The 26,634-nt window shown below is 45.9% G+C and overlaps 1 protein-coding gene across 8 annotated transcripts in view; it reads left to right on the top strand.

The window, feature by feature from the left end:
• AKAP9 (A-kinase anchoring protein 9) overlaps positions 1-26,634 on the top strand; it is a 354,940-nt gene that overhangs the window by 307,372 nt on the left and 20,934 nt on the right. For 7 of the 8 annotated variants that reach the window (XM_077490822.1, XM_077490820.1, XM_077490821.1 and 4 more), the window contains 9 exons: positions 364-433; positions 2,598-2,722; positions 2,825-3,013; positions 3,117-3,305; positions 11,872-12,016; positions 16,955-17,177; positions 19,001-19,151; positions 23,052-23,714; positions 26,124-26,332. In XM_077490822.1, the coding sequence (XP_077346948.1) occupies positions 364-433; positions 2,598-2,722; positions 2,825-3,013; positions 3,117-3,305; positions 11,872-12,016; positions 16,955-17,177; positions 19,001-19,151; positions 23,052-23,714; positions 26,124-26,332 (1,964 nt within the window). The remainder of the gene's footprint in view (positions 1-363; positions 434-2,597; positions 2,723-2,824; positions 3,014-3,116; positions 3,306-11,871; positions 12,017-16,954; positions 17,178-19,000; positions 19,152-23,051; positions 23,715-26,123; positions 26,333-26,634) is intronic. The other variant, XM_077490817.1, reaches the window with a different exon arrangement.

The raw sequence follows: 26,634 nt of genomic DNA, 5'->3' as shown, positions 1-26,634 counted from the left end.
TAGGGGCCTCGGCTTATATTCGGATCGACCTATACTCGAGTATATACGGTACATAATATTTCAGACAGGTCACAGAAATCAGCACTTTTTATGTAATATTTATGTGCATGTCAAATGAAGCATGTAAATTCCCTGCAACTAAACTGAAGGTTCATCATTTACAGGGAAGAAAAGCCCATTATGAAGCTTCTAGCTTCTGATACTGGTAGAATCGAATAAATATCTACCCTTGAAGTTCAAGCCTTTCAGATTTAGCCTTCAAATTCCTGTAGCCTAATGTTTAAGATTAACCAACTGCTTTGGTTCAGCATAGAACTGCACACACATCTTGTAAAATAAGCCATTTATGTTTTTGCAATTCAGGGAGGAGGAGGAGGAGTGCCTGATTCCGTGCTGTCTACATCATATCACTTAACAGATGCAACCTCTAGCGGTAAGACCACTTTTTCTTTTTCTTTTTTTTTTTTTAAAGATATGACCTTTGTATGTGATGGTGTTCTCTATGGCCATTTGCTTGCAACCCAAGAACTATGGTATCTTCAAGTTTATGTAGGTACTGAGCTTAAAGTCTTATGCTCCTTAATGCAGTGTTTCTCAACTCCAGTCCTCAAGGTGCCCCAACAGGTCATGTTTTCAGGATTTCCATTATTTTGCACAGGTGATTTGATCAGTTTCACTGCCTTAGTAATTACCACAACCATTCCATCTGAGGGAAATCCTGAAACCATGACCTGTTGGGGGGCCTTGAGGACTGGAGTTGAGAAACACTGCCCTAATGTACGCAGTAAGGTAAACACAGAACCTTTGAATTCATTGTGCTTTTGTCCGTGATTGGAATCAGACCTCTAACACTGGCCCCTTAGTCACATTGGAGTGGACATGAAATTAGTGAGAACGTAATGGTTAGTCCTTTTATTCTGTACCCTAGACCCTACGCTCTCCTGATCTAGGTATTTACCCCTTCAACGCCACTTTCTTGCTTTAAAGTACAGACGGAGGCTTCTTTATGGCATTTATTTAACACGTACAATACCTAATCCAGTTACAATATGATGCACAAGCCTCATGAGGTAAACAAAAAAAAAATCCTTTACCTTCCCTGACTGAGCCAAATCTTCCTTCATTTGTGTCTCACATGTTTCCCCTCCCAGACACTTCAGCTCACAGTGGACAGACTTCAGCAACAGAGGGCAGTGCTTGTCAATCTAGTAAAAAGTGAGCAGGGCTAGATTTGGCTAAATGCTGATTGACAAAGCTACAGGTTTGTGAATCTGCTGCAGTTTTAATTCTGATAGCCACATACACTGCAACATTTTTTGTTACCATTGTAGTGCAAGCAGGCACAGCCCACATGTTCCTGGGTGAGTCTATAGCAGTGGTTCTCAACCCTGTCCTCAAGTACCCCCAGTAGGCCATGTTTTGGGAATTTCTCTTACATAAAATAGCTATCCAAAATACCAAGACATTGACTCTTGATTTAACCTGTGCAAGATAAAGGAAAACCTGCAAACATGACCTGTTGGGGGTACTTGAGGACAGGGTTGAGAACCACTGGTCTACAGGACAAGAAGAAAGAGGGAATCCTTTGAATGGGGCCCCCGATTGCCAAAAGGCTTGATGACAGTTGTGTACCATTCTTTATCTAAAATGAAAAGCAAAAGTTTTGATTTCATGTATACATTATGTGAATCTGTGTTCACCAGATTTAAAAAGCAGACACCCACAGGTACTTACCAGAGCAGTCACATACCATGCAGAGTTCCTCAAGAGCCTCAAAACCAGTTGCACTCTAGTATGCAAGTCTCAATCAGTTCCTTTTGAATAAGAACCAATCCTTCCTGTCTCTTTGTTAATCGTGGAGACTGCCCATGATAGTTAAAGACCAGTAGTAGTTCAGGGGTGCCTTCTTTTCTAAACCTCTGCCCTTCATTAAAGCTGTACTACAGGAATTCAGCCACTTTCTTAAATGTGCTGCCTTACTATGGGTTAAGTCCAATGAGGTGCATGCCACCTCATGGATTTATCTCGTTAATTTACAATTTACATTCCTACCAAGCGCTTGGTTCACAGCTATCGATATACTTCCAGTGCTGAATTTTCTGGTATCAACTTCTCAGGCTGCAGAGTCATGTGCAGCCGCTCTGTTACCTTTCTCTCGCTCAATCAAGAAGAGCTTTCTATTATGTGAATCCATTAAAAAAAATACAAAGCCTTCTGTGAATTGAAAGCAGAGGGAAGGGCCAGGTAGAGCATCTGCTGTGTGAGAAAGCAGCATCGCTCCTATCAGAGCACTGGAAGTATAGTGATCGCTGCACTCCTGGCGCCCAGTAAAACTGTCAATTGTAAATTAAAAAGATAAGTCCTTGGTGGCAGACAGCTCGTTAGACTTAACCTGTAGTAACCCAGCACATTCTGGAAAGCGATTGGATTCTTGGGTTTTCAACTTTTAATAATTTGGCTGCCTACTTTTGTGGTCCCTCTTCACATCTCTCATACACGGGAGCTGATTCTTCCCTTCTTATACTTCGGTTCCCCAAAAGGTCAAATGTTTTCTATATGGCATTAAGTGTAAAAACAATTTTATATTTATTTGTTAGATGTTGGCACAGAATGTGACTGGAGCCAGGGGACGTATGATGCGCAGAGCTTTGACCAGATACCAGAAGTACTGAGGGGCGATGAGGATGATATCCATACAGAGTTAATTCCCAGCAAGATCAAGGTACTCAATATAAAGAGGCATGCATTATTGTATGTACTTGTTACTGAATAATAAATGTTCCTAGCATGCTCCTGATAGTTATACAGTCCTCTCTTGTTGCAGGACTTGTTACGAGCCGTCCATCAGGAGGGCATGCAGGTGCTGTCATTGACAGAGGCCACCAGCCCTGAAAAGGAGCCGACTTTCACTGTGAAGACTCAGCCCTGGCACGAGGAGAGGAAATCTATGCTTGAAACCATTGCATCTCTGAAAGATCTAATTGCTAAGATGCAGATTCACAAGGACTCGGAGGTTGGTGTGCAGTATGTGGAGCCCGGCAGGCTGTGTCTTATTTCACGTTTTGTTCCCAAACCGATAAAGTATCAGCTTTTATTAATACTGCTTTATATCTTAGGCTCATACAAGGCCAGGCTTCCATGACCTCAGGCCAGACTGGAGAGGGGAGATGCTCCGAGCGATTCAGGAAGTCTTCCAGAAAGAGCAAGATGTCCTCATGTCTAATTTCCACTCTCAGCTGGCTTCACTGGGCAAATATGATGCGAATGCACTACTTAACCAAATGCAGCACAGGCTTCAGGAGCAGGTGACATACAGGAATACAGCAAACATGCTAAATCTTTAATATTTATAATTGAAATAAAAAATCTATTTTTAGAGATATATTAATCCATTAAAGCTCACAGAACTTTCAGCTTAAATCAGCTAAAAATATTCCAGGTGCATCAAAGCAAAAGGTGTGCAAAGTCTTACCGTTTAGAAAAAAAATCCTGTTGCCTGTTTCCTGCCAGTATGCTGTTGAGAAAGATCATTGCTATCTGTGGTCAAGCAGTGGACTTTCTGCATTGGTCCTTCACACCCCTGCTAAGTCAAACCAATAGCGCTTTAATCAGTATAGTTCATGTTCCCTACTGATTGGAGAGCTTTAGCTCTGAGTCGTGTGAGACATTTGTAGATAGAATACTGCTTCAACACAGAGAGCAAGGGTTCTTGTCTCCACCTACAGACCGGACTACCTAAAGCCTTGTACACACGGTCGGAGAATCCGTCGGAATGTGTCCTATCGGACCGTGTCGTTGGATAATCCAACTGTGTGTGGTATGCATCGGACTGATTCCGTCCGAATCTCCGTCGGACCCAATTTTCCAACATGTTGGAAATATTTCCCGACCAACTGGGCCGGTCGGACCTAATCCGATCATGTGTAGAGCATTTTGATCGGACCAAGTGCCACGCATTCTCAGATCAAATTCCTACATCAAAGCTATTGGCTACTAGCCTGAATGTAGTCCCATCGTAACGAAATTACGTCATCACGTTCTGAAAGATCGGATTTTTCGCCAACTTTGTCCGACCGTGTGTATGCAACAGTTTCGGACAAAATCCGACGGGTAGAATCCGACGGATTTGGTTGTGGAAATCTCTGACCGTGTGTACATGGGCTAACAGGTGTCCAGCAGGACAGCAAAGGATATCATTAACAAAAGAAGCTAATAGCGAGTTGAAGAAAATGCTTAGACACAAGCTTTCTCCTCTCTCCCCTTCTCAACGATACAGGATTGCAGAGGTCAGCCAAAATCAATGCTAGTCTGTAGCATCAGACCTATCCAAACTGCCTTAGAGTACTGCATACATTCTATCACAAACTGCTGCAAACCAAGGACATTCACTGTATAGCTGAAGAAGGTAGAATAAAAGGAATTTTAAGGAAACACATACAATATTGGTATGATGTTCAGTGCTAAACCATCAGATGAAAAAGATTAAAGTTTAAAACTTAAATGAAAAGGCATGCGTCTGCATGCTGATGCATGCAACCATGTGAATGGTGAGTGGATTAAAAGTTCTGGGGGATGACCACACGGTCAGGACCTGGTGGTCACGGGTGACCGCCCCTGAACCCTCAGGAATGTGTGCAAATTTCTGTGTCCATAAATACCATATTCTTTTGATACCGGAAATTTATGCAGATATGTTCAAATGATGTGTCCACTACTATTTTTGTATGTTCTTGTTGATCTATATATTTAATAAAATCCTTTGTACAAGAAAGTTCTGGGGGTTGAACCCCTAAAAATTAGTCTCTAAAAAAAGTCTCTTAAGGCTGTAAAGGGAGAGAGGCTGCTTCAGGCGCAGGCTGGGGAACCCGATCACTGTGAACAAAAGGAAAGCAAAAGGAGCAGAGAGAAGCGCCAAGCCAATCCTTTAAACAGCTTAGGAATTTATTCATTATACAAGTATAAAACACTAAAAACTTGCGTTAAAAATGTTGGAGCACTTGCAGAGTGCTAGAGCGGGTGGAAGCTTCCATGTGCAGTTTCACAGGAGCACAGATGATGAAGAAGACGAGGCCGTGCCTTCGAAATGCGTTCTGATTGGCCAGATAGCGTGTGGATGGTTCCCCAGTTTGACAGCCCTGGACCACGCCCACCCAGAGACACACAGCCGATGTTTCCATGAGACTTACTGAGGCTCCAGCTGCAGATAACACATGGCGCTCGTGGATCCCTCAATAGAGGCTTCTCAGTGGTCCTCCTGTAATACTGCTCGTGGAAGCTCCCATCTGCTCTAGAACTCTGCAAGTGCTCCAACATTTTCCACGCAAGTTTTTAGTGTTTTATACTTATATACTGAATAAATTCCTAAGCTGTTTAAAGGATTTGCATAGCGCTTCTCTCTCCTCCTTTTGCTTTCCTTTTGTTCAGAATAACAGGAATCCCCACTGAAGCTTAAGCAATTCTGAAAATTATAATAAGTTTAATCAAACAATTTAATTTTATATGGTAAAATATTGGTATTAAAGAATTTTAAATAATGGGAAAACCCAAAAAGAAAGGGGGATTTTTACGGTGCTTAATTGTTATGGACAAAATAGCAGAGAGGGAAAGCAAAACATGAAAATTATAAAAACAATTATTTTATTATCATATATTAAAAACTAGCACATGGCATGTGTTAAGTTGATATCTACTTATACAAAATGACACATAATAACTGGTCCATATGGTAGACGGGTAGAGAAATGCTTGTGCTTGATTATCCCAACATGTTTCGCAATAAGCTTCTTCGGGATGCACGAGCTAGTAATAACAATGACAGATATTAATTACAACTTGTAAACCAGTTATTATGTGTCATTTTGTATAAGTAGATATCAATTTAACACATGCCATGTGCTAGTTTTTAATATATGATAATACAATAATTGTTTTTATAATTTTCATGTTTTGCTTTCCCTCTCTGCTATTTTGTCCATAACAATTAAGCACCGTAAAAATCCCCCTCTTTCTTTTTGGGTTTTGCCATTATTTAAAATACTATAATTGGGATGAGGTGCCTTCTCTTTGGGTGATGATGGAGGTTAGAATCAAAAATATTTAAATTGGTATTAAAGATTTTTTTTGTATTTAAAATGATTGTAAAGGTAGAAGGTTTTTTTATTTTAATGCATTCTATGCATTAAGATAAAAATATGCCTGTGTGGAGTAGCCCCTCTCAGCCCCCTTATACTTACCAGAGTTCCATCTAGATCCAGGGATGTTGCAGGAGTGTCTCGGCCACCCAGGACTCCCCTCATTGACTGAGACAGCAGCATGGTGCCATTGGCTCCCGCTGCTGTCAATCAAAGTCAGTCAGCCAATAAGAGAAGAAAGGGCATGGCCAGGGCACATCTCTGTGTCTGAATGGACACAGGGAGCTGTGGCTCGGCTCGGGTGCCCCCATAGCAAGCTGCTTGCTGTGGGGGCAGTCAACAGGAGGGAGGGGCCAGGAGCACCAAAGCGGGATCCAAGAAGAGGCGGATCTGGGCTGCTCTGTGCAAATCCACTGCACAGTGCAGGTAAGTTGTTTTTTTTAGCTATAGAAAAAAAATGAGGCTTTAGTATCACTTTAAGTAATAACATTTAAGATGGTGTCCCTTTAAAGAGTACCAGTAACAATTGTGCTTAATCAACCTTATTTTATGTAGAAATGTAAATACTCAACCTTATTTGTTATAATTATGTACGCTCATTTATTTTTATTTTTTTCACCCTTATTTAGAATACGTTATATTATCTTTAGCTAATACTTAGAGTCCATTCACACAGGGGCAACACGACTTATAGTGTGACTTTGGGAGGCAACTTGGACAGGACTTGAGTATGCATCACAGCGCAACTTGAGGCAACGTACAAGGCAACTTGAAGTTGCCTCCAGGACAGGGGACTTTGCCAGTGGCCAATCACATAATAACCATCTCTGTGGGAGGGAGGGGTTTGCCTAGAAAACTATTTGTACTTCCTGGAAAATTGCTTCAGTTAAGACAGGGGATCTGTCTTGGAGGCAACTTCCATTGAAATCAATGGGTACAAGTCGCCTAGAAGTCAGATTGAAGTCGTACGGGAACCTTTTCTGAAGTCTGAGCGACTTCAGTAGTGTACATTAAGACTGCTCTCATTCACTTCCATTGATTTTATCATGTCGCACGACTTGAGGCGACTAGGGACAACTTCAAGTTGGATCCAAAGTCGCCCCTGTGTGAATGGACTCTTAAGCTTGCGTGTCAGAGATCACCTGAACATTTTTACCGCCTATCCTTAAACTCAGAGATGGCAGAGAATATGTGAGGTCAGGCAATGATCAGGCCAGCAACTGTAAAACTGCAGGTGACCCCTAACCCTCTGAATGTATCGGCAATAGCACCTCACATACAGTTGTGCTCATAAATTTACATACCCTGGCAGAATTTATGATTTCTTGGCCATTTTCCAGAGAATATGAATAATAACAAAAAGACTTTTCTTTCACTCAGGATTTGTTTTTGGCTGAAGCCATTTATTATCAATCAACTGTGTTTTAAATCAAAATGGCAACCAAAACTACCCAAATGACCCTGAACAAAAGTTTACATACCCCAGTTCTTAATACTGTTCATTGCCCCCTTACCATCAATAACAGCTTGAAGTCTTTTGTGGTGTTTGTGAAAGAGGCTCTTTATCTCAGATGGTAAAGCTACTTAGTCATCTTGGCAAAAAGTCTCCAGTTCCTGTAAATTCTTGGGCTGTCTTGCATGAACTGCACATTTGAGATCTCTCCAGAGTGGCTCAATGATACTGAGGTCAGGAGACTGAGATGGCCACTCCACTTCACTTTATTCTGCTGTAGCCAATGACAGGTCGACTTGGCCTTGTGTTTTGGATCATTGTCATGTTGGAATGTCCAAGTACGTCCCATGCGCAGCTTCCTGGCTGATGAATGCAAATGTCCCTTCAGTATTTTTTGATAACATACTGCATTCATCTTACCAACAATTTTGTCCAAATTTCTTGCGCCTTTGTAGCTCACACATCCCCAAAACATCAGTGATCCAGCTCTGTACCTTTCATCATAGGCCTTGTTGACTCCTCTCCAAATATAGCATTTATGATTGTGGCCAAAAAGCTCAATTTCTCATCACTCCGAATTACTTGAGCCAGAAGGTTTTAGGCTTGTCTCTGTGCTCTTTGGCATATTGTAAGCGGGATACTTTGTGGCATTTGCACAGTAATGGCTTTCTTCTGGCAACTCGACCATGAAAGCCATTGATCAGGGTCATTTGGGTAGTTTTTGTTGCTATCATGATTTAAAAAGGATAAACACAGTTGATTGATAATAAATTGCTTCAGCCAAACACTAACCATGAGTGAAAGAAATATTTTTGTGTTATCATTCATATTCTCAGAAAAATGGGCAAGAAATCATATGGTATGTAATCTTATGAGCACAACTGTATTTCTGTTTTCATATTCCTACTGCTGGGTACATCAGAAGTGTTTTTTCATTTGTGGTGTTGCAGCCGTGCCATATGACTCTATTAATAAGTATCTTCTCTGAATGCTGCAGGGGGCTTGGTCAGGATGATTTATTTGCTTATGATCAGATTCAGACCCATATAGAAAATGCCTACCTAGGCTTATTTGGAGTAAACTGCAGGGAAGTTAAGTTTTAATATATTCACTGATTATGTTTAATTAAAGCCCAACTTCATGTGAAACTGATCCTTTTGCTTATCCACCCTCAGGCCCTTCACCTCAAGACCCCCACCCCCCAAGCCTGGCTCCCAATCCACCCTCAAGCCTGGCTCCCAGTCCACCCTCAAGCCTGGCTCCCAGTCCACCCTCAAGCCTGGCTCCCAGTCCACCCTCAAGCCTGGCTCCCAGTCCACCCTCAAGCCTGGCTCCCAGTCCACCCTCAAGCCTGGCTCCCAGTCCACCCTCAAGCCTGGCTCCCAGTCCACCCTCAAGCCTGGCTCCCAGTCCACCCTCAAGCCTGGCTCCCAGTCCATCCTCTAGCCTGGCTCCCAGTCCATCCTCAAGCCTGGCTCCCAATCCACCCTCAAGCCTGGCTCCCAATCCACCCTCAAGCCTGGCTCCCAATCCACCCTCAAGCCTGGCTCCCAATCCACCCTCAAGCCTGGCTCCCAATCCACCCTCAAGCCTGGCTCCCAATCCACCCTCAAGCCTGGCTGCCAATCCACCCTCAAGCCTGGCTCCCAATCCACCCTCAAGCCTGGCTCCCAATCCACCCTCAAGCCTGGCTCCCAATCCACCCTCAAGCCTGGCTCCCAATCCACCCTCAAGCCTGGCTCCCAATCCACCCTCAAGCCTGGCTCCCAATCCACCCTCAAGCCTGGCGCCCAATCCACCCTCAAGCCTGGCGCCCAATCCACCCTCAAGCTTTGAGGTTCAAAGTCTACTAAATCCTCAGAAAAGCCTTCCTCAATATGAAGGTGCCCCTGCTTTTTAGTCTGGGGGAACATTTGTTAACCTTTGCAGACATTTTCCCAGCTTGTGCCTCAGTTGCTTGGGGTGCAGAAAGTTGTATCCCAATGCCACAAACTGCAGTTTTTCCCTTTGTCCCCCTTCTCTGATTCTCAACTTAAACATTCTTGTGTCGCCACAGAGATTAGCAGATTTGAATCAGGCTCTCTCCGGTCATTGCCCCAATTTTTGTGCCAGAATAGTTTCAAGGATTTTATTCCAACCTGTTTTCCGTTACCAAACTCGGGTGGGGCGGGGGGCATTCACCTTATTCTAGTATTCTAGATTGCATTACCTCCTATCATCAGGTACATTTCTGGCTTCTGTGGACATCAAGGACTCATGCCTAGATTAGCATTTTCTACACTTTACTGTTGGGCCTCTACAATACCAGTTGTTAGTCTTGCACCTCAGCTGTTCACCAAAGCACTGGCCACAGTATTAGTCTTAGTATGCTCTCATGCAGTCCTCATTATAGGATTGGATTGAGGAAACAGTTGGAGTGGGCCATGTCAGGCAACATAGTTTTGACTGTCCAAAGATTGCATTGGTTCAAATTAATTCTGAATCCTTGAAAAATCAGGACTGGAAATTACTTATTGATATCTGGGTCTAGTTCTGGACACAGCTCAGACCATAGTGTTTCATCCACAGAAGGAGCACCCGGTTTTCCGATCTCAGGTTATTGTTCTCCAGTCCAGGGGTTGTCCTACTCTCTGCTTATGCATAAGAATCTTGGCCCTTATGGTGGCATCCTTTTTTTCAGTTTCATGCCCAACCTCAACAACGTAACATTTTCTAATTGTAGGACAAGATTCTGAACAGACTGTTTCACTTGACATTACCAAGTTGTTCCTAGCCTGGTGCCTCAGAAATCCTATTCTTGAATTGGGAAATTCTTTCCCATTTTCTGGGAAATCCTTATGGCAGATGCCAGCTTGTCAGACTGGGGAGGAGTCCTGGGCACCATGTCTGTGCAGGGAACTGTGGATAATTTGGCTGTCTCTGCCACATTTGACAATCCTGCTGAAAGGTCATCCAATCCAGATTCAGTTGGACATTGTCATCAACCTTAAGGGAGAAAGCAGGAGTCTTGATGCAGCAAAAGTTATAGAGTAGGTCATATTGTGCACAGAACTTCAAGTTCTTGCCTTGTCCACTATGTACATCCTGATTCTAGTTTTCTCTGTGCTTTAGAAACTGCTGCCTTAAACCAAGTGGAGACATTCCTCTCCCTACTCTCACCCACAAGGCTGTTTTCCTTCTAGCCATTGCCTCTGCTAGGCTAGTGTTTGAACTGGTGGACTTTATCTTGCAAGAACGCTTTTTGGTCTTGCACAGGGACAAGGTGCTTTTGAGACGCAGAACTTCCTTCTTAGCTAAGGTAGTTTCTGCTTTTCACTTCCTGCAGGATATTGTTTTCCTGGCCCTCTGTTCCTTTGACTTCATTTCATCTAAAGGAAATGTTTATCCATTGTCTAGACGTGGTTTAGACTGCAAGTTTTAACTCTCAGCCACTGCTTCTTTCAGAAAGACTAATTACTGATTTTTGTTAGCTTGGATGGGCACCCCTGCTACTGCTCCAATATCTCAAGTTGGTTCAGATAGACCATCTTTCAGATGTATAGCCTCAAGAATTGGGAATCGACTCTTGCCTCTCAAGGTTCATTCTCTTGTATCTGTAAGTGCTTCTTGGTATTTTCGGCACAAATAAACTGTTTCCCAGATTTTCAAGGCTGCCACCTAGTCTTTTGTTCTCACGTTCTCAAAGTTCTATGTTGTGGATGGTTCATCCTTAACTAATGCCACCTGTGGTTTCTGCAGGCTGCTCTTTGAGTTGCAAGCAGTCCCCAGCTCTCTGTTGTTCTTTCTTGGGCCTGTTGGGGATTGATTGTGGTGTTGCCCACTCTTCAGTTGGATCTCAAAGGTTTAAGACTTTGTGTGTCCCACAAAGGACAAGGAAAAAAAATTGGATTTTTGTGCTTACCATAAAATCCTCTTTTTGGAGTCCACTAAGGTATACAGGTCTAATATGCTTATAATCATGCTCTCGGTTTGCCAGTGTCCAATCCTCCTGTAGGCAGGAGTATAACCCAAAGGTTTAAGATTTTCTGTGTCCCTCAATGAACTCCAAGAATATTAAATGATGGTGAGTACAAAAATGGGGAGTTGGGCCTTTTAATCAAACAATGTGTACTTCTAAATCAAATATTACAAGACTTAGGAGAGTGCAATGGGTCCCCGTTTGCTTTATGCTGCTATTGTGAATGGATCTCCTTTCTGATTATTTGTTACTTTCACAGCATTCATTTACTTTTTAAAGGCAATCGCAATTGTGCATGGTTACTTAGCTCTCTGCATTTTTTTTATCAGGGGATGGAGCAGATCAATGCCATGGACTGTATACAAAATGCAGACCGACGGAGTATGTTACTTGAGATTCAAGATCTCCGGGCCCAGCTGTCGAGTCTACACAATGATCCCAGCATCCAGTCACTGTTTCACCCAAACACAGAAGGTAGATACTTTGTATGTGTTTCACGGTGAAATATGAAAATAAGCTTCTTCAAAAAAGACTTAGATGGTGGTGCCATTTGTAATGTGCGGATGTGGGGGGGGGGGGGGGGAGGGGGCCCAAGGGACACTCGTGCCCCTTATATGCTGTACCCCCCCTGATGGCAGCCCTGAGCATGACCAATGGAGTATGTCCTGCCTGAAAGAGTTTGGACCTCTCATGGGGTATATAAACTTACTGGCCACTTTATTAGGTTCACTGGTTCATTGATAATCGGCCAATCACATGGCAGCAAATCAATGCATTTAAACATGGTGAAGACTACTTTCTGAAGTTCAAACTGAGCAGCACAATGGAGAAAAAAGGGGATTTAAGTGACTTTGAACGTGGAATGGTTGTTGGTGCCGGATGGGCTGGTCTGAGTATTCTCAAAAACGGCTGATCGACTGGGGTTTTCAGGCACAACCTTCTCTCGGGTTTACAAAGAATGGTCCGAAAAAGAGAAAATATCCAGTGAGTAGCAGTTGTGTTAAGGAAAATGCCTTGTTGATGTCAGACCTCAAAGGAGAATGAGCATACTGGTTCAAGATGATAGAAAGGCAACTAACTCAAATAACCACTTGTTAGAATGAAGGTATTTTGAGCTAGAATATTTGCATACAATTTGACATCTGTATTTAATAAAGAGATCACCCTATAGTTAGCTGGGGAGATAGGTTCTTTCCCTGGTTTTGGTATTGTAACAATATATGCCTGTAGCATCTCCGGGAGAAAGGAGGCTGAGGTCACTGCAGTTGCGAACACCAAAGAGAGAGAGGTAGCAAGGGTTTCTGCGATCTGTTTGTAATAGCCGTTCGATAGTCCATCAGGACCTGGGAACTTTCCTATGGGGAGGGACTTGATGGCCTTGCCAATCTCCTGTGGAGTGATAGGTGCACTAAATGCCTGTAGTTGGGCACTTGTGAGAGTAGGTAGGTGAAGGGAGGCTAAAAAATTCTAAACAGATCCAAAACTCATTGGGAGTTCGCTTGGAAGTTTTCTTGGAGATGTTTCTGAATAATGTAAATGTTTTCAGGTGAGTTGAATACCTGGGAGTTAACTCTCAATATGTAGGCAGGGGCATGCTCCTCCATCACTGAAATTGATACGGCGGGGCATAGTCAGACCATGAACTATCATGAATAGTGGAAAAGGAGCGAGCCTGCAACAATACTCTGTCAACTAATATCATATCGATTGTAGAGTATGAATTGTGGGGTATGGAATGAAAGGTGTAATCGGGCTCTGACATCTCTAAGTGTTATATACATTTTCTTTATGAAAGACCGGCTATAGGGCTCAAGGAAGTCTCTTAGGTTTGGAGGAGAGATCCAGGTGAGGGTCTGCAGTGAGATTAAAGTCTCCACATATTACTCAAGATCCGTGCCTTACTTTTGAGATTTTGCGGAATAGTTTGTGAGCAAAGCAGATCTGGTGTGTGTTAAAGGCGTCGACATTTACTAAATTAAATGGTCTGTTGTTAATATTGCACAGGAGTATCAGGTATCTGCCCTCTGGATCACAAATGGATTTGTGCAAGGAGAAGGCCACTGTGTTTCTGACTGCTGTAAAGACTCCCTTTCTCTTCTGTGGTGCAGAAGCAGTGAAGATGTAAGGAAATTGTGTATGACTAATGCCCTGTACACACAACTGGTTTTCCCTTCGGAATAAACTCTGAAGGTTTTTCCGACGGAATTCCGCTGAAACTGTCTTGCGTACACACGATCACACTAAAGTCCGATCGGCAAAGCGGTGACGTACAGCACGTACGACGGGACTAGAAAAAAGAAGGTCAGTAGCCAAATAGCTTCTGTCTTGTACTTCAGAGCAGTCATCGTTTTTGGTCCTTTGGGAACAGCATACAGATGAGCGGTTTTCCCGATAGGAATTGATTCCATTGGAAATATTTAGAACATGTTCTATTTCTAGGTCTGTCAGAATTTTCAAAAAAAAAAAACGTCAGATGAGGCATACACACGATCGGAATATACAATGAAAAGCTTCCGTCTGACTTTTTCTGTCGGAAATTCCGCTCGTGTGTACGCGGCATTACAGGGGGTGACTTTGAGGCTTGGAAGTGTGTTTCTTGTACACAAATCAGGTCACATCCTAATTTAAGAGATTCCTTCCAAAGGGATGCTCTCTTGGCAGGGTGGTTGAGACCTCTTACATTGAGAGAAGCTATTTTAAGAACCGTTGGGCCATGTTACTTTTAAGCTGTGATTGTGTTTTGCCAGTTGTTGATGGAGAGATGGTGAAGGGCGGCATATGATGTAGTGCCAGGCGTGGGTATTTATGGGAATCGCGTGATGAATCCACAGGTGGAGTTTCAGAGGAAGGTAAAATATGCTAATAGACTGGAGACCGACAAGAGGTGGGTATAATTTGAAAAAAAAAAAAAATGGTTTAAAAGAAGGACAGAGAACAGTTAGTAAAAAGTATGGGCGATTCCAACTGGAATTTGAAGGGGGGAGTATCGTGGTAAGTGGGCTCTGCCCATCCGGAGAAGCAAGTAGGTTACTCTTAGTGACAGTAATGGATAGAGGCGATCATGTTGCATGGTCCTTTGGCCTGCGCTTGTGGGATACAACTTGCCATTCATTCTGGGTGTTTATCCCATTGGGGTGTAAACGGTGTGGGGGTTCATGACCTGGGAGAATGTTCCATGAACATAGCAATGCTAGGCCCCCATTGAGAGTTGTAATCACCAAGGTAACATCATTGTGAGTTATAGTAAGCTTCATAGGGTATCCCCAGCGATAAATTATGTTATGATTACGTAGTGCTTTCGTAATCATCAAGAGCGATTTCCTTCTTTACTGAGAGGTCCTCATATAGTTGGAGGTGGGATAATTGCTCGGGCAATGGTGTTATTTTGTGGAAATTAGTCATAAGTTGGTCCTTTTATATGGTAACAGTGTACCCTCATAATGACAGCTCTAGGAATATTATCAGGGAGGTACAAGCGGTGGATCCTGTCAATTATTATTTCAGAGGTTGGAACAGAGGATAGAACTGCTTGAATTAAATCGCAGGCATATTTTTTCTGTTGGGTGTTTAAAACGGATTCAGAGATACCCCTGAGTTTGGCGTTGTTCGTGGTCTGCGATTCTGGCTTCGAGCTTTACCATCTCATTATGGGCGTCAATGAGGGTATTGTGGGATGCTGCAAACTCCCCTATTTTTTGCTCAATATGAGCCACCGTTCCCCCAAGCTCCTGCACCCTTTGATTTGAAGTTGTTTACACATTTCATGAGATCAGCATGTAAGGAAGCTCTTAGGGACACTAGCATGTCTTTCAGGGTTGCTTCTGACACAGGCTGGTTTGTGACAGGAAAAGAGCTGAATGTGCCAGCTAAGTCCCGAATGGTGTTAGAGGTATTGCAGCTAAGGCTTACCTCAATAGGAGATGCACCCGACAGCCTTGGTCTGCTTTTTGCAGGGCTCTGTGACATGGATGTGGAGACTGCAGGTGACCGTGGCTGGGAAGCTTTGGAAGCTCCAGGCTGTGGATGGCTGTGTGCAGAGCGCAAGGAGACATTATTGGAAGCTAACGAGCCACCACTGGCACCATCTTGTGGATTCGGCCGCTCCGAGGGAAGTGTGGCAGCTTCTTGTTGTTGGAGGCATCCTTCCTCCTTCTCGTCATTTCTGCGGGTGCAGGGACACTCCGTGCAGGCAGCCTGCAGCATTGTCAGCTGTATTAGGTCGCCTCTAGGAGCAGTTATCCCCAGGATGGCTGAGCAGCTGACCGATCAGGCGTCCATCTATCAGCGCATTTTTTTTTTTAATGGTTTTTACTAGTAAATGTGGCGATCAGCAATTTTTAGTGGGACTGCGACATTGCAGTGGACAAATCTGACCCTAAGTGACACTTTTTGGGGACCAGTAACACCGATACAGTGATCAGTGCTAAAAATGCACTGATTACACTGGCAGAGAAGGGGTTAACACCATGGGCAATCAAAGGGTTAAATGTGTTCCCTGTTGGTGCTTTCTTACTGTGTGGGGGAAATGCTGACTGGAAAAATGCAGAGATAGCTGTCCATGATCACTAGGAACAGCAGATTTCCTTGTTCTTCTCTGTCAGAATGGGGATCTGTCTTGTTTACATTCTGTTTCTCTGTGGAGCGATCACGGGTGGCCGGCGGACATTGGGTCCACTGGACATGAGCATCGGCTCCACCATGAAGTGTGTGCGCCCACATTATATATTGCAGGAAACAACGTATAGGTACTTTGTTTTGAGCAATAGAGCCACCCTGCCGCAGTGTATATGCAGTGGGCAGTATTTAACTGCCACGGCCTACCTGTGTATTGTTGCTGACCATATCCATCCCTTTATGACTACAGTGTACCCATCTTCTGATGGCTCCTTCCAGCAGGATAATGCACCATATCACAAAGCTCAAATCATCTCACCCCTGGTTTGACAATGAGGTCACTGTACTCCAATGGCCTCCACAGTCACCAGATCTCAATCCAATAGAGCACCTATGGGATGTGTTGGAACAGGTGATTCGCATTATGGATGTGCAACCAACAAATCTGCAGCAACTGAGTGATGCTATCGTGTCACTATGGACCAAAATCTCAGAGGAATGTTCCAACAGCTTGTTGAATCTATGCTACGAAGAATGAAGGCAGTTCTGAAGGCAAAGGGGGGGCCAATCCGGTACTAGCAAGGTGTACCTAATAAAGTGGCCATTGAGTGTATGTCCTGCTTATAAGAGGTTGGACCTCTCATGGGAGTATGTTCTGTAAAAAAAAAAAATATATATATATGTATATATATATATATATATATATATATATATATATATATATATATATATAAACCTTTATCGCAAACTTTTTTGCTTGTGGAATGACTATGTTGGTAATGATTGCTTTATTTCCAGCAGGCGCAGCACTTTACATTCAGCAGGAGCAGGCCTTGCATTCCCAGGAACTCCACATGCAGCTCATGAGCATGGAAGTCAAAGCTGGAGAGTTGCAGGAGCAGCTGGGGTCTGAGAGACTTTTAGCAGCCGAAATAAAGAATGAACTTGCACTAACAAAGATGGAGCTTGAATCAAATCTTAAGCTGCAGCACAAGCACTTTAAGGAGCTGGAGTCTCTCAGGTATCTTCTGTTCCTCAAGTGACACTCTTATTGTCTTCTCAATTGTTTTTTTTGTGAGAGATTTTAATATTACAAATATAAATTTAGCAAACAATGCCCAGTCTTCAAATATTCTACACCTATCTATAGCATGCTTTTGAAAGTCGAATTATAGTATTTGGGACTGGGAAATAAAAAATGATGGCCTCTCTTGGTTTATACCTCTGGTGGTATCAAAATTTAGAACAACAAATGTTTAGTTGGAGGGGTGGAGATACTGAATTGCCCACATTTTTCAGTCAGTCATCTGTTGTCTCACTTTGCCTATAGTTTGTGAATCATTTATTTGTTCCATGGGTTCAGGGGCTCGGGGGGAAGAGGATATCCTGTAAATATGCTCTTCCAAAAGCAAAAAAATGTATTACAACTTACCATTTTTTAGCTGTAGTGGCTGCATTCATTTTCCTTTTTATGCAAGTACTGAAAACACTTGTTGATCCTGTCAGAAATCCAATATGCTTGTAACTTTCTGTGCATTGAACTTGGATCTCAAGCATGATTATCAGCTCTTGCCAGTTCTATTCTGTGAGCACCTTCTCCCGATGTTATACAGATAGAGGGAGAGGTGTTTGCAGTCCAAATCAGGAGAGCGGCCCAAGGTAAATCCATCAAAAAGAAAGTGTGTTACTGGCAGGATTGCCATGTAAAAGACATACCTGAAAAAGTAGATTGATGTAGCCACTGGTAAGCTGCAATAGATTGCATTTTCATTCTGAGAGTTAAGGCTCATGCACACTAATCGCATGACAAGTTGCACCCTATTGCCGGCAATTGCACTGTTCAGATTGGTGCAACGCCGACTTTGCAGTGCTGCACCAATTTGAAAAAGTAGTTCCTGCACTACTGTTGGCAATTTCAGGTGCGACTTACGTAGACATCTGTGCATGAAGCCACACAAATGTCTTCCAAGTCGCATTGACATGCATCTTTGAAATTGTGCGATTTCAGATGAATCGCACAATTTCAAAGCCACAATCAATCTGAATGAGGGCTAAGCCTCACTTCACACTTCCGCGACTTGTCATGCAGCAAAGGCGCATGACAAGTCGTGTCTCATTAACGGCAATGGAACTGTTCTAATCAGTGGAACTCAAGTTGTTCCGACTTAGAGAAAAGGTTCCTGCACTGCTTTTGGGGCGACTTGCATTGACTTCTGTCAAATGAAGTCTTGCAAGCCACGATGAGGTTGTGCAGGAATGTCAGCTTCAAAGTCGCACTGGTGTGAACCGGCACTAAAATAGAAATGAAAGGCAAAACATTTATAAACATAAAAACGTTATAAATACTTTGTTTTCCCCCTTCTTTTTTATTTTTTTAGGTTAGCATACCCTCTGTTCTCAGCTGCATAAGAGCTGCGGGAAGAGAAAAAGCAGCGCACTGATCTTCTCAGTGAATGGCTGTGTGTGGAGGGATTTCAGCACAAGTCTGATCATTGGAGGAGAGTAGGCACAGCTGAAGAACTGACCACAGTGTGCTCTCATGCGTATTGTGGTCAGTTTTTAATAGGAAAGCAGAGGGACTGGCAGGAACACCAGGAATTTCACACAAAGGAAGAAATTAAAAGAGAACTGGAGACTTTCTCATTCAAGTACATGGTACAGTACCCACATATCAGGAATATGAAATTTTGGGTTTATATATGGTTGGTTCATGAGATAATCACCGTTTAAGTTTAATTAGAAAAGGCAGTGTAATTTAGTGATGTACTCTGAGTAGAACTCTGACATTGGTAGATTATGGCAATGAATACTATGTTTACACACTTTGTGCTTTTTTTCAAACAGGATGGAACTAAAGAAAAAGAGAGAGGAGCTGGATAGCCTGAATGAAGCACTTGCAAATGAGCAGAAAAAGTGCAGAGAGTTACAATTTGTCTTGGAAAAGGAGCAGACTAAGGGGAAACTGAAAGAGCTACAGGAAAAAGAGGATGTGGAGGTGAGACATGGCGTATTACAGGGCCTAACCTTACCAATAGGCTTGTCCGGATACTGATACTAGTGTACAAGTACTCGGGCAAATGCTCCAATGCCTAATCCGATACCTGGACAGTCGGGACGATCGGTGCGGTTCTGGGGAGGAATTACAATCACCGATCTCCCTGTATAGATTTCAATAAAGCAGCTGACAGCCGCTTCTCCTCCTCCCTCCCATGGCTTTCAGCTGCTTTATTGTAATCTATACAGGGAGATCGGTGATTGTAACTCTTCCCTAGCGCCGCACTGATCATTGCCAACTATCCCCTTGTGACAATTGGTAATGGTCAACCGGTCCCCCTCCGTGCTCCTCCTTCGGCCCCCCTCCATGCTCCTCCTCCGGTCCCCCTCCGTGCTCCTCCTCCGGCCCCCCTCCGTGCTCCTCCTCCGGTCCCCCCTCCGAGCTCCTCCTGCAGTCCCCCTTCATGCTCCTCCTCCATTTCTTCTCTGTTGCTCCTTCTCTGGTCTCCCTCTGTGCTCCTCCTCTGCCCCCCGTGCTTCTCCTCCAGTCCCCCTCCGTGCTCCTCCTCCAGTCCCCCTCCATGCTCCTCCTCCATTTCTTCTCTGTTGCTCCTCCTCTGGCCCCCCCGTGCTCCTCCTCTGGCCCCCCGTGCTCCTCCTCTGGCCCCCCCGTGCTCCTCCTCTGGCCCCCCTCTGTGCTCCTCCTCTGGTCCCCCTCTGTGCTCCTCCTCTGGTCCCCCTCTGTGCTCCTCCTGCCCCCCCATGCTCCTCCTCTGGTCCCCCTCTGTGCTCCTCCTCTGCCCCCCCCCTCTGTGCTCCTCCTCTGGTCCCCCTCTGTGCTCCTCCTCTGGTCCCCCTCTGTGCTCCTCCTCTGGTCCCCCTCTGTGCTCCTCCTCGGTCCCCCTCTGTGCTCCTCCTCGGTCCCCCTCTGTGCTCCTCCTCGGTCCCCCTCTGTGCTCCTCCTCGGTCCCCCTCTGTGCTCCTCCTCGGTCCCCCTCTGTGCTCCTCCTCTGGTCCCCCTCTGTGCTCCTCCTCTGGTCCCCCTCTGTGCTCCTCCTCTGGTCTCCCTCTGTGCTCCTCCTCTGCCCCCCCTCTGTGCTCCTCCTCTGGTCCCCCTCTGTGCTCCTCCTCTGCCCCCCCCCCAATGCTCCTCCTCTGCCCCCCCATGCTCCTCCTCTGCCCCCCATGCTCCTCCTCCTGGCCCCCCTCTGTGCTCCTCCTCCTGGCCCCCCTCTGTGCTCCTCCTCCTGGCCCCCCTCTGTGCTCCTCCTCCTGGCCCCCCTCTGTGCTCCTCCTCCTGGCCCCCCTCTGTGCTCCTCCTCTGGCCCCCCTCTGTGCTCCTCCTCCTGGCCCCCCTCTGTGCTCCTCCTCCTGGCCCCCCTCTGTGCTCCTCCTCCTGGCCCCCCTCTGTGCTCCTCCTCTGGCCCCCCTCTGTGCTCCTCCTCTGGTCTCCCTCTGTGCTCCTCCTGCCCCCCCATGCTCCTCCTCTGCCCCCCCCCTCTGTGCTCCTCCTCTGGTCCCCCTCTGTGCTCCTCCTCTGGTCCCCCTCTGTGCTCCTCCTCCTGGCCCCCCTCTGTGCTCCTCCTCCTGGCCCCCCTCTGTGCTCCTCCTCCTGGCCCCCCTCTGTGCTCCTCCTCTGGCCCCCCTCTGTGCTCCTCCTCCTGGCCCCCCTCTGTGCTCCTCCTCCTGGCCCCCCTCTGTGCTCCTCCTCTGGCCCCCCTCTGTGCTCCTCCTCCTGGCCCCCCTCTGTGCTCCTCCTCCTGGCCCCCCTCTGTGCTCCTCCTCCTGGCCCCCCTCTGTGCTCCTCCTCTGGCCCCCCTCTGTGCTCCTCCTCTGGTCTCCCTCTGTGCTCCTCCTGCCCCCCCATGCTCCTCCTCTGCCCCCCCCCTCTGTGCTCCTCCTCTGGTCCCCCTCTGTGCTCCTCCTCTGGTCCCCCTCTGTGCTCCTCCTCCTGGCCCCCCTCTGTGCTCCTCCTCCTGGCCCCCCTCTGTGCTCCTCCTCCTGGCCCCCCTCTGTGCTCCTCCTCTGGCCCCCCTCTGTGCTCCTCCTCCTGGCCCCCCTCTGTGCTCCTCCTCCTGGCCCCCCTCTGTGCTCCTCCTCCTGGCCCCCCTCTGTGCTCCTCCTCTGGCCCCCCTCTGTGCTCCTCCTCTGGTCTCCCTCTGTGCTCCTCCTGCCCCCCCATGCTCCTCCTCTGCCCCCCCCCTCTGTGCTCCTCCTCTGGTCCCCCTCTGTGCTCCTCCTCTGGTCCCCCTCTGTGCTCCTCCTCTGCCCCCCCCCTCTGTGCTCCTCCTCTGCCCCCCCCCCTCTGTGCTCCTCCTCTGGTCCCCCCCCTCTGTGCTCCTCCTCTGGTCCCCCCCCTCTGTGCTCCTCCTCTGGTCCCCCCCCTCTGTGCTCCTCCTCTGGTCCCCCCCCTCTGTGCTCCTCCTCTGGCCCCCCCCTCTGTGCTCCTCCTCTGCCCCCCCCCCTCTGTGCTCCTCCTCTGCCCCCCCTCTGTGCTCCTCCTCTGCCCCCCCTCTGTGCTCCTCCTCTGCCCCCCCCCCCTCTGTGCTCCTCCTCTGCCCCCCCCCTCTGTGCTCCTCCTCTGGTCCCCCTCTGTGCTCCTCCTCTGCCCCCCCCATGCTCCTCCTCTGCCCCCCCATGCTCCTCCTCTGCCCCCCCTCTGTGCTCCTCCTCCTGGCCCCCCTCTGTGCTCCTCCTCTGGCCCCCCTCTGTGCTCCTCCTCTGGTTCCCCTTAGTGCTCCTTGGCCCCGCTCTGTGCTCCTCTGTCCCCCTCTGTCCTCAATCTGAGCAGAGGATGGAGCCGGTAAATCTGTCCTTTACCGGCTCCTTCCTTTTAGATTTGCACAGTGTCAGTGATCAACTGTCACTGAGCATCGTAGACTATGTTTGCGTTGCTTCAGGTTATGAATGGAGAGGAGCCGCTATCTCCTGACCATTCACCTTCAGTGCAGCTGAGGCTGCAGAGAAAGGGACTGGGGAATCTCTGTCCTCAGTCTCTTTCCCTGCCTCAAAAGGGAGATGTCAGGGGTCTGTTAAGACCCCTGATATCTCACTAAAGCCAGCCCCCTCCCCCCCAACAGGGATAATAAATAAAAATTGTAATAAAAATGTAAAAAGTAAAATTGTAAAGATATAAAAAACACACTGACACTGTGTTACTAAATCCAGGGCCCTGCATTGATGATATCTGGTCTCCCACAATACACAGAACATGAAAATGCAATTATTTTAGTATATGTAAACTGCTATACCTTTTTCTCATCAGCAGTATATAGCAGTCTTGTGACTTCTATCAGTGTCTGGTTAAAGCTTGTAGGATGTGTTTTCATTCTCCCCCGATTGTCCTATGAGGCAGCAGGACCCCGGACCTTCTGTCTGGACTGTGCTGATGGGTCCTGTGCTGATAACATGCACTCTCTTGGCAATATACACCAAACTGTTCTATCATCAGGTAGATTGGGGACAGTGGAAGAAGGGGAGGATCAGAGAAGACCGGATTAAACAGCCATTTTAAACAATGCAGAGGATTATCCCCTTATTATTAATATTATTATACAAGATTTATATAATGCCAACAGTTTGTGCAGCGTTTACCAAAATAAAGGCAGACATTACAATTTGGTACAAGAGGAATCAAAGGGCCCTGCTCATTAGAGCTTACAGTCTAAAATGGAAGGGTCAATTGATACCAAAGGAAATAGCTGTGGGGGATGATCTGATGGATAAAGTAAAACAATGTTAGTTAGGCTTCTTTAACCACTTCAGCCCTGGAAGAATTGGCTGCTCAATGACTAGGACATTTTTTGCGATTCAGCACTGCGTCGCTTTAATTGATAATTGCGCGGTCATGCGACGTTGTACCTGTCTGGCCAGCTTTTTATTATATCCATTTTCTTAACAGGACCTTCAAATACTTCTAGATGAGCAGAAATTGAAGAATCTGGAGATCTCCAAGCAACTGGAAGAGGAAAGGAAGTTGGTGAAAGATATCCAGGGACAGATGGAGTCCACAGAACGAGCGCACGATGCAGTGATGTCTCAGGAAAGAAGCCGAGTGTTAGAACTGCAGGTTTTCCTGGATGCTGAGAAGGCGCGGTCAGCGGAGCTAAGTAGCGCTTTGGAGTGCAGACAAGACCTACAGGCTCATGTACAAAATACCGAGACAGATGGACAGTCAGGAGGCCAAAAACCAGCCGATGACTTGCTGAAGGAACTGCAGGGTCAGCTGGACAATAAACATGGTCGTATAGTTGAACTGGTGAATGAAGTTGAGGGTTATAAGCTGGAGTGTGTACAGCTGAGGCAGAACCTTGAAGAGGAGAGGCACAGTCTAAAGAAGGAGCTGGAAGCTGAGCAGGAGGCGTCCAGGCTGGCTGTAAAACAAGTGGAGGAACTGACAGATGCATTGGAAAGACTCCAGCAACAGGTCCAGGAGAGGGCGACTGAGCTCAAGGCACACCAGGCAGAGGAGAGACAATTGAGGGAAACAATCCAGAGGTTACAGAACAGTGCGCAGTATGACAAGGATAGCGCAAACGAGACAAAGGAACCCGCCCAAAGTTCTGTAAGTTTTTCCCATCTTTGGAACTTTAATTAAAGGAATTTTTAAATGAAAATTATATATTTACAAATCAAAGGATTGCTGCACTTAAAAAGTGATTGAAAAATAAACTGGTTACATGTCGTTCCACACATAACAGTTTCAGACTACAAAGCTTATGCCCTTCTTCATATAGGAACAGAATACAAAAAAACAACATTATTCTTGCATCGTTTTATATTGGTACATTTCTCACCAGGAAACAATTAGACAACAAAAGATGCAAATTACTCCCTCCTAAATCCTAGAGAGATAGCTAACGAGGTGTATTCACCCTCCAAGAGCCCACAGATAGTGTTCTAGTGACCTATTATCAAAACATTGACAATACATATAATTAGTCAACAGCAACAATAAAATGCTACCTGTTAGAACAGTGACCCCTTGATAAAATTTCCCAAGTTGTGGGGGCCACTAACAGTAAAATTATTTTCGTAGTGTGGGTTGTCAGCAGCCAAGGCAAGACAAGTAATTTGCGCCCCTAACCCGCAGACATTTAGCGCTCCCGGAGTCCTTTTAATGGCAGCTATAATCACAGGTAGTGTTACTCCGACTTTGTGGTGTCTGGTAGCAGTGACACCTATGCCAAAATCAGGAGATAGGATCTCCTCCAGCCCCTCCCATTTCACATTCCTCACCAGTCAGCTGACCTTGACTGGGCGACTGCGGGCTCCAGGAACAACCCAGCTGGGCGGCCACAGGCTCCAGTAGGGATGAGCTCCGGCGTGTTTGCATAGGCCACTTGCAGAGCCCGCCAGGAAGTCAGCGCTGCGCTAATCACAGGCAGTGAGACATTGCCCGATCTCTGCAGCCGCACATCGTGGCAATGTCTCACTGCCTGTGATTAGCGCTGCACCGACTTCCTGGCGGGCTCTGCACGTGGCGTATGTGAACACGCCGGAGCTCATCCTTCGGATCCAGGATAGCCTTGCTGGGCAGCCGCAAAAAGTCTGGGAGAGTGGGGAAGGCTTCAGGAACAGCCTAGTCAGGGATGTGTGTGTCCATAGATGCATGTAACGCAAATTGGCATGTCCTCCACTCCCTTGTCACAGAATTTAATTGACAGGAGCCAATGGTTCCCACTGCTGCCTCTGTCCTGCAGGGAGAGAGGAGAGAGCCACTACAGACAGGCACAGCACTGGATCGAGTGAGAACTCAGGTATTTGGGATTAGGGATTACTGATTTGTTCTTTAAAGTGGCATTAAACCTAAAAATAAAAACTTTAATTTATTGCAGCTTGCCATTCATTAGGTGTGGTGGCTGCATCAGTTTTTTTTTCTTTGGCTTTCCCCCTCTGTTTTCACCTGGTGATCTGGCCAGTAACACACCTCCTGTATCAGTGAGACACATCTCTGGAGGAATGGCCACAGGAGGCATATCAACATTGTCAAGGGGGGGGGGGGGGGGGGGTATAGTGTTAAATGTAATAGCAGATTTAGAGACATTAACAAATTGAAGTGAAACTCCAGCTCACACTTTACCATCGGTTACAACAAACAGTGTTTTTCTTTCTGGGATAAAGGTTTTACATGAATAAATAAAAGCTGACCATTTTAATCACCAGCTAGTGTTAAGTGGTTTGGCTAATCCATGTAAACTGATACATTCTGCTGGAGAGCTTGAGCTTGTGAAAAATAGCAGACATACTGGTTGGATCACCAGATGAAACTAGAAGAAAGAGCACCTAAAAAAGGAAACAAATGCAGCCATCACATCTAAGAATTGGTAAGCTGCAATATAACGTTTGCTTATGGGTCTTATACCGCTTTAAAGGCGCAGATTCCTTCATCATCCCTGTCCTGATTTCATTACCTAACGAGTCTCTGACCAGGGACGAGCATGCAGTCATTGAAGTCTTCATGGCTTTAATGCAATAGGGCTGGTCCACACAATGTTGTGCACTACGTCATAAGCGCTTTTGTGCATTGAGGAGATTTGCATTAGGCACCTCAGTGCATGAAAATGTAGTACTGGCTGCGGTTTTTGCCACACAAATTGTAATTGTATTGTGGAGGTGCGGTGATGTACCATTCCAAATGAAAACACCACAGTGCACCAACTCCCATACGGTTCACTAGCATGCGTTGCGGTAACACATGCTTTTTTACAGTGGCCGGTTGTGAACTGAATATTAAAGTTAGGGGAGTGTGTTTAATCCTATAGGGAGTGTTTAGAGGTGAGCTGCTTGTAGACACTTGTGTTACTGGCTTCATTTGCTACGCCCCCAGATATGTTTTGGACAATGGTGTCTTCTACTAGTGGTAGATTCTGGCAGATGTGCCTCTTGGTTTACGGTTCTCTCTCTACATGGTATTTACCACTCTTAAAACAATTCTATTGAAACACATTGTAAGATCTTTTTTTCTTTCTAGTTTGCAGTGAGAAGTTCTCCAGACCTGGGGAGGAGTACGGTACAGCCTCAGACAGGAAGCCCCCCGAATCTCCTGTGCCCTGATCCTCTGAGTGTTGTCAGTGGAGACCCTAGAATAGAAGGGGCTTCTTTCAGCATAGACTACATCAAGCAAAGGTTGCAGCAAGTGGCAGCTAAACTGAGACAGCTGGCAGCCAAATCCAGCCAGAGGTGAGAACATTTTTTATCAATCTATACACTTATTAAAGCGGAGTTCCACCTGTTTTTTTAGTTCATACACAAGCATAGCTGCTGACTTTTAACCACTTGGCGCCCAAGGTATGTCCTGGGACGTCCTTGACTTTCCGGGGGTATATCTGAATGATGCCTGAGGCTACAGACATCATTCAGATATCAGCATTTTCAGCCGGAAATTCACTGCACCATAAGAACTATCATATCGGCTGTTCTGCCACTTGATTGTTCTTACGGGCAATAGGAGGCGATGCCCCCCCCCTCCCCCGCCGCCCTCT

This window comes from Lithobates pipiens, unplaced genomic scaffold, assembly GCF_037356315.1.
Source record: "Lithobates pipiens isolate NorthernLeopardFrog02 unplaced genomic scaffold, aLitPip1_a1.2 Scaffold_19, whole genome shotgun sequence".
In the NCBI taxonomy this organism is placed as follows: Eukaryota; Metazoa; Chordata; class Amphibia; order Anura; family Ranidae; genus Lithobates; species Lithobates pipiens.
Note: the sequence above shows the minus strand (reverse complement) of the source record. Positions and strands in the feature narration are given on the sequence as shown.